Raw genomic sequence first — 8,425 nt, forward strand, 5'->3', positions numbered from 1 at the left:
TTCTTTCATTTAGTTATTTTTGTCAGTCATGGGGCTTGAACTTTGGGCCTGGGAGCTGTCCCTGAGCTCTTCAGCTCAAGGCTAGTGCTCTACCACTTGAGCCACAGCCCCACTTCCGGTTTTCTGGTGGTTAATTGAAGATAAGAGTCTCACAGACTTTCCTGTCCAGGCTGGCTTGAACTGTAATCCTCAGATCTCAGCCTTCTGAACAGCTAGGATTGTCACTGGCACCCAGCAAGTCTTTTATTCCTAAGACTTAACGCACATTTACAGCTTTCATAAGCCTTGATCAATGAAGACAAAACTGGTCTAACAAATATGGAATCTATCTAGTTCAAACTAATTTGCAGCCTAGACAAAGAAGCAAAGTTAGTGCAAATAGTACAAATATTCCAAAATCTAAAATGAATAAAAATCCAAAACATTTCTGATCTCAAGCATTTCAGATAAAGGATGCTCAATCTGTATATGATTTTTCAAATGACAATAAAAATTGTAAGAAAAAAAGATCAATGTTTAGGAACAATGAACTTGAGATGCTGGGTAATGGCCACAAAGTGGCACTGTGACTCAAAGTGGTAAGCCTTGAGCAAAAGAGCTCAGAGACAACACCCAGGCCCTGAGTTCAAGCCCCATGACCAAAAAAAGAGTTGGGTAATGGCCACAATTTTTATGTAGCCAACCATGTTCAAATAAACAATTGAATTATAGCAACATCCAAACAAGCCATCTGATGTTTCAAGATGGCACCCTGAAAATGAAGGTATAGTTGAGTGAAAGAGTGTTTGCCTCAAATACACAAGGCGTTGGGTTCAACACCAAGCACCACACACACCCACAAGAAGGTATCAGTGATTGAGTCACACAAACTCACCAGTCATTCCTAAGGATACACATTTCTCTGTGTTCCAGTGATGGGGAAGCAGTGATGACTAGGTGTTTTTCATAATTTCCTTCTTCATTCTGTACAAGATCCACTGTTAACACCAGATAGCGGTTGTCTATTCCTCTACTCAGAATCGTTTTAGGAAAGGACACTTCCACCTTGTTCTGAAATCTAAAGTGAATATATACAAAACTACTTTAGCACAGCCATGAAGAAACCATTCAATGTGTTTCTTCTGAAAAGATCAGCATCATGACCTTTAGCTAAAATAGGTAAAACTAAGCAAAGATATACTAGAAATTTTTCCATTATAAAAACTTGGTCAGTGGCTCACAACTGTAAACCTACCTGCTCAAAAGGCTGAAATCTGAAGAATTAAAAGCCAGTCCAGGCAGAAATTTGTGATGCTCCTTTTCTAATTAACAAAATAACAGACTGGAGGCATGGCTCAAATAGTAGAGCACCAGTTGTGTGCAGGAAAGCCCAGTAAGAGCAAGAAGCCCTAAGTTAAAGCCCTGGTACCAGCACAAAAACAAAACAACTTTTCATTCTCAATACTGAAAAAACAAACAACACAAAAAACTCTTACCCTAGTGATATGGTTCAGTTGTACAATTGCCCAGAACGTGTAAGTCCCTGCCCATAAATCCAAACAAAACTTATCTGAGTAGAACTATCAAAATAACCCCCCCAACCTTGTATAGCTAATTCATGATAATTAACAAACAAAAAACGTCTTTGGACTATTCTTTCCTAGTGGACTGAATTAGTGAGTGACCAATTGAAACCCAAAGCCATTCCCTCTCCAATTATAAACTTCCAATACCTTTCACATTACCCCTAAAGTTATGTGTCATCAGCCTGTACACTTTGTTATTTTGTACAAGTTCTACTGAATTCTCCCAACTAGCCTGAGGCTATAAATTTCCCAGAGTCTGGGCTGGGAATGTGGCTTAGTGGTAGAGACAGTGCTTCCAAGCCCTGGATTCAATTCTTCAGTACCACATAAACAGAAAAGGTCAGAAGTGGCACTGTGGCTCAGGTGCTAGAGTGCTAGTCTTGAGCACAGAGAGGCACAGGGACAGCACCCAGCCCCTGAGTTCAAATCCCAGGACTGTAAAGAAGGGAAAGGAAAGAAGAGAAAGAGAGAAAGGGAGGGGGGGGAGAGAGAGAGAGAGAGAGAAAGGAAGGAAAGAGAGAAGGAAGGAAGGAAGGAAGGAAGGAAGGAAGGAAGGAAGGAAGGAAGGAAGGAAGGAAGGAAGGAAGGAAGGAAGGAAGGAAGGAAGGAAAAGAAAGATTGCCCCCCTCCAAAGTCTGCTGTGAGGCCTAGGGGATCTCCAAGGGTAATGGTTGTATTTGCACTCTAAGGAGACGACAACAGGAGGATCACGAGTTCAAGGCCAGCCGGGTTACTAGGCAGACCCAGTCTCAAACAGCAATAAAGCTGATATTGCTAGTACAAAACCCAAACCCAAGCGGCCCCTGCAGAGTTCTCCCTGGGCTTAGTTCTTCCAAGAAAACCATCCAATTTTAATTTTCTTCTCATTTTCTGCTAGGGAAAACAGGAGCCCAGGCCCTCCCGAATCGTGGCAGAGTAAAATCAAGGGAAGGACTTCAGCGTGGGGCAGGAGTCTTCTCGTTCTGGACGAGGGTGACCCCAAAGAAAGCCCTGTGAGGCGGGCCCCGGCTCCGGGGGCTGCCGGGGACCCCGGGGCCCCGAGCCGGCCGGAGCGCGGCCTCTCCCGCCCCTTCCATTCAAATCTCCCGCGGTTCCCCACTCCAGGACGCGCTCCGCTCACTGGTCGGTCGGCGCTGTAGCAGGCTCCTCCCCGAAACTCTTCTCCATCAGCAGCTCCAGTTCGTCCAGCGGCTCCATGCGGGACTTGGGGATAGCAACCTGTCTCCCGCCCGAGTCAGGTCAAAAGGACCTGGGGGGCCAGGGCCCAAACCCTGAGGAGTGGGAAGAAGCGGGAGCCCGCGCGCCACCCCGGCGCCTGCGCAGACCCTCCGCGGTCCCACGTGACCGGGGCGGCCCAGCCAATCACCTGAAGGCGCCTCACTTGGCCCGCCCCGGCCACGAGGCCAGGTAAGTTTTCCTCCCTCAGCGGAATCTAATTGTCCTGCCTTTCCCTGCCGATGTCCCGACCCGGGCCCAGCACGTGTTTGCACCCTAAAACGTGTTTGCAGATGCTCCAAGTTAGGTGTCCCGTTAGCTTTGGAATCTGGAATATCCTGGACGACAGACATCCTTTCCTTCCCCCCTGAAAAACTGAGATTAGAAGCTGTCAGAAACCCCATGGCGAAGGGAAGTGCGTGCCTAGCCTGCAGGAAGCCCCACAGAAACGGGAAAAGCCAGACGCGATACTGGCTCAAATGATAGGGTGCTAGCCTTGAGCAAAAGCAGCTCAGGGACAGCGCCCAGACTGAGTTCAAGCCCCACCCCAACCAAAAAAAAAGAAAAAGCCGGGCGCCGGTGGCTCACGCCTGTAATCCTAGCTACCCTGGAGGCTGAGATCTGAGGATCCCGGTTCAAAGTCAGCCGGAGCTGGAACGTTGTGAGACTCTTATCTCCAATTAACCACCAGAAAACCAGAAGTGGCGCTGTGGCTCAAATGGTAGAGCGCTAGCCTTGAGCTGAAGAGCTGAGGGACAGCGTCCAGGCCCAGAGTTCATGCTCCAGGGCTGGCAGGGAAAAAAAAAAAAAAGAGAGAAACTCCATTGCATCACAATTAGATTTCCAAAACTACCAGCTCCTGCTTTGAACTTCTTTCCACACTCTTAACTATTTTTTGTCTTCATTAATACTGGGGATCGAACTCAGGATGTTACATTTGCTAGTGCTTTGCTACATACCAGCTCTCCCCGCTTCACCTCCCCACCCCCAACCTCCCAGTCTTCAGATCTAGTGCATTTACTTTATTTCCTTTTGTTGATTTGTTTTAACTTCAAACCATTGTTGACAGTGATCTTTATTAAATTTTATCAATAATCAATTTTTTTTTTTTTGGCCTGTCATGGGGCTTGAACTCTGGGCCTGAATGCTGTCCCTCAGGTCTTCAGCTCAAAGCCGAAGGCGCTAGCACTTGAACCACACTGCCACTTCCGGTTTTCTGGTGGTTTATTGGAAATTCTGAGCCTCACAGACTTTCCTGCCCAGGCTGGTTTATAATCTCAATCCTCAAATCTCAACCCCCTGAGTACAGTCATAAGCCACCAGCACCCACCTAATCAATTTTTATTTAATAAATTTTATTTCCCTATCAAAAACCTTCAAAAGCTTTCCGTTGCATTTAGAACAAAAGCACAATCATTACCTCATCCTACAAATGTGGCCTTTGTCTATTTCTCTAGACCCTTCAGTTGCTTCCCCTTTCCTGGCCAGGATTTCTTCACATCAGCAATTCCTCTGTGAAGTCAACCTTTTGCCTGTTTCAGGGATTTTGTATATGCTTTTCTCTCCCTGTGGGTCATTATTCCTCTGTAACTCTTTGACTGGTTCCTTTCTGTTTTCTACATGTCATCTTGTGGTATTACATAGCATATCAAGAAAACACTTCCTTGCCTTTTCTGAAATAGCTCCCATGCTTACTTGCTTTTACATAATCACTTTCCAAAAATATTCCTGTAATCAATTTAAAAATTGGCTTGTGTCCACTGACATGGCATAGAAGCAGGCTGACATATTAGAATTTTATATCAACAAGATAACTGCTGTGTTAAGCTCTAGACTGAGACTAGCTGAGTAGGAACCACAGATCCATGGCTTACCATTTAATCTCCCTGGATCCCTGCAACCCCATATATAAAAAAGAAATATTAAATAGCAGGTATCTCGGAGTATTATTGTAAGGATTGAGTTAAGGTGTCAAAAATATTTAGAACAGACTGGGCACTGGTGGCTCATGCCTATAATCCTAGCTATTCATGAGGAAGGCTGAGGTCTGAGAACTACAGTTCAAAGTTAACCAGGCAACAAAGTACCTGACACTCTTTATCTCCAATTAGCCATCAGAAAATAGGAAGTGGCTCTGTGGCTCAAGTGCTAGCCTTGAGCTGAAGAGCTGAGGGACAGTGCCCAGGCTCAGAGGTCAAGCCCCACGACCAACCAAAAAAACAAAATAAAACCATAAGCCAGATGCCTGTGCTCTTGCCTGTGACCATAGCTACTCAGGAGGCTAAGATCTGAGGATCATGGTTCAAAGCCAGCCAGGGGAGGAAAGACCGTTAGATTCTTACCTCCAATTAAACACCAAAAAAACTGGAAGTGGAGTTATGGCTTAAGTGGTAGAGTGCTATCCTTGCCCACAAAAGCTTAGGGACAGCTCCCAGGCTTGAGTTCAAGTCCCAGGACTGGCACTAAAGAAACAAATAAACAGCATCAAAACAAGGATAAAATTTTATTTTAATATCCAATGAATTCTGTAACATAGAATGCAAATTTTTACTTAAAAAATATTTGTCATTCCCCTTTATTGATAACACAAGTGAGATACTTATTTTAAACATTTAAATTATCTTAAGACTTAATGCCTTTAGTCAGCTACAGTGTGGTCCAGAAATTAAAATATACAAAATAGTTTTAGAAACACAGGTATTTCTACTTGCTGGAACACCTATAAAATCATACAAAGATACATATTTCTTTTTAAAATAAGGACTTTGAAAATGAAACCAGCTTATGACAAAAATCTCTTATGCAAAACAAAAATTGACACAGAAATATAATACTTACAAGTTACTTTTCATGTTTTAAAAATCACATCAGAAAATGGGCAATGATGACTCACACCTATAATCCTAGCTACTCATGAGTCTGAGATCTGAGGATCATGGTTCAGAGCCAGCCTGGGCAGTAAAGTCCATTAGACTTATTTTTTTCTTCCGGTGGTGATGGGGGGGGGGGGCTTAAACTCTGGGCCTGGGTGCTGTTCCTGAGCTCTTCAGCTCAAGGCTACCACTCTACCTACCACTTGAGCCATAGTACCATTTCCAGTTTTCTGGTGGTTAATTGGAGATGAGTCTCCCAGACATTCCTGTCCAGGATGGCTTTGAATGGCAATTCTCAGATCTCAGCCTCCTGAGTAGCTAGGATTATAGGCGTGAACCACTGGCACCCAGCCCTTGACACTCTTATATCCAATTAACCACCAGAAAACAGGGAATAAAACTGTGTCTCAAAGTAGTATAGCAGTAGCCTTGAGCACAAAATCTCAGGGAGAGCACCTTAGCCCTGAGTTCAAGCCTCATAAATGACAAAAGAGAGGAGGAGGAGGAGGAGAAGGAAAAGGTGGTAGAGGAGGAGGAGGAAGAGGAGAGGAGGAGGAGGAAATAATAATAATCACATGAGAGCTGGGTCACCCGTGGCCCGTGCCTGTAATCAATCCTAGCTACTCAGAAGGATAGGAGTTAAAAGCCAGCCCAGACAGGAAAGTCTATGAGACTCTTGCCTCCAATAAACCACCAAAATGCCAGAAACGGTAGAGCACCAGCCTTAAGCAAATAAAAAGCTTAGGGTCAGCATCCAGGCCCTGGGTTCAAGCCCTAGGTTGGACATACACGGATGTACACACATACACATTCACATCAATTCTGTAAAATCTTTCTTGTTGATGTTGAGATTTTTTGTTTGCTTTTTGGTTTTTGCCAATTCTAGATGCTTAAGTGCAGAGCCTCTTGCTCTCACTTAGATTTTTGTTCACAGCTGGTAGCTTAACTACTTGAGCCATACTTCCAAATTTGGCATTTTGCTGGTTAATTGGAAATACTCAGCCTTCTAAGTAGCTAGGATTACAGCTATCTGGCCTAAACCACTATTTTTTTTTTCCTTGGTGGTTATGAGGCTTGAACCCAGGGCCTGGGCACTGACCTTGAGCTTCTTTTGCTCAATGCTAGTAGCACTCTACCACTTGAGCCACAGCACCACGCCTGGCTTTTTCTGTTTATTTGGTACTGAGAAATAGAAGCCAGGGCCTCACGCATGCTAGTCAAGCAAGCTACCACTAAGCTACATTTCCAGCTTACCTAAACCACTATTTCTAAAGATAGGACAATAATTGGATCTTAATCTTAAGTAGTTTTCTCATATAAGTTAACAAATCATATGTTGTATTTTTACTTGTTTATAGTATACAAAATTACTTTACATGGAAGAACTTCTCATATTACAACATAATTCCTCAGAAATATTTTTTGATACTCAAATATACATCAATTGATATTTCATAGTCCACTTAAATATTCTAGTATATACCAAATCATTTAACAAAACATACCTACAGAGTAACTTTTTAAGAGCAAAGATATTAAATATTTATTACTGTCTTTGGGAAATTCACACTGACCTCTAATAACAGATGTAAAATACTCATACTACCTGGCTAATAACACAGAGCAAACCATGACACTTTTTTACTTTTTAAATTGATACTTTTTAAATACATCTTTTTTTTTTTTTTACAAAAAATTAAAAGGGTTTGGGGGTATATCAGTGAGTGGTACAGTGCTTGCACATGTTAGTACAAAGTCCCCAAGTTCAATGCCCAGCATGGTAAAAAAACTAAAATAAAAAACTTTAAAAATGAAGGTAAATTTGCTTGTTCTTATATCCAATGAAAAAGAAATAGGAAGCAAAAAAAAGTAATATTCAATGCTGGATATATTTCATAGCACTTAAAATTTCAGTTCTCATCATTTTGCTGCAGTGAAACCCAGGATTCTGTTAATACTAAACTGAGATTCAGGGCCAGAGATGACATTCAGAGGTTAACCACTTGCCTAGCATAAGCAAGGCCCTGGGTTTAATCCCCCCAATGTTACACACACACACACACACACACACACACACACACACTAGAATCATTGAAAAATTGTGATTTTAAGGGCTGAGGATTTAGTTCACTGGCAGAGTGTGCGCTTAACATGCATTAAGCCCTAGTACAGATTCCTGGTATTACATTGGGAAAATATAAATAAAAAACAGGCACTGGCTGGGCACTGGTGGCTCATGCCTATAATCCCAGCTACTCAAAAGGCTGACATCTGCAGCCTAGGCAGGAAATTCCTCCAATTAATCACCAGGAAACTGGAAATGGCACTGTGGCTCAAAGTGGTAGAGCACTAGCCTTGAGCTACAGAGCTAAGGGACATTGCACAGGACCAGAATTTAAGCCCCACGGCCAACACATACACACACCCCAGATCTCACACACACACACACACACACACACACCACACATACACACACACACACACACACACACAGATCCCAGTGGCTTGTGCCTGTAATCCTACCTACTTAGGAGGCTGAGAATCTGAGGATTTTTGTTCAAAGCCAGCCTGGCCAGAAAAGTCCATGAGATTCTTACCTTCAATTAACCAGCAAAAAGCTGGAACTAGAGCTGTGGCTCAAGTGGCAGAGCAAGAAAAAAAAAAAAGAAAGAAAGAAAAGAAAAAAAGAAAGAGATAGTCCAGGTGCCAGTGGCTCACACCTATAATCGAGCTACTCAGAGGCTGAGATTTGAGAATCTCGGTTTGAAACCA

General features: G+C 43.2%; 1 protein-coding gene across 2 annotated transcripts in view; it reads right to left on the reverse strand.

Moving 5' to 3' along the window:
• Window positions 1-2,860, reverse strand: part of Dna2 (DNA replication helicase/nuclease 2) — a 37,342-nt gene extending 34,482 nt beyond the window's left edge. For both annotated transcript variants that reach the window (XR_006150148.1, XM_042696553.1), the window contains exons 1-2: window positions 2,686-2,860; window positions 875-1,057 (exon numbers count right to left, since the gene is read on the reverse strand). Coding sequence is in view for 1 of the 2 variants with exons in the window: in XM_042696553.1 (XP_042552487.1) it covers window positions 875-1,057; window positions 2,686-2,762 (260 nt within the window). In the remaining variant the exon portion in view is untranslated. The remainder of the gene's footprint in view (window positions 1-874; window positions 1,058-2,685) is intronic.
• Window positions 2,861-8,425: the final 5,565 nt, after the last annotated feature.

Source organism: Dipodomys spectabilis, unplaced genomic scaffold (assembly GCF_019054845.1).
Source record: "Dipodomys spectabilis isolate Male_0828 unplaced genomic scaffold, ASM1905484v1 ptg000207l, whole genome shotgun sequence".
Lineage (NCBI taxonomy): Eukaryota > Metazoa > Chordata > Mammalia > Rodentia > Heteromyidae > Dipodomys > Dipodomys spectabilis.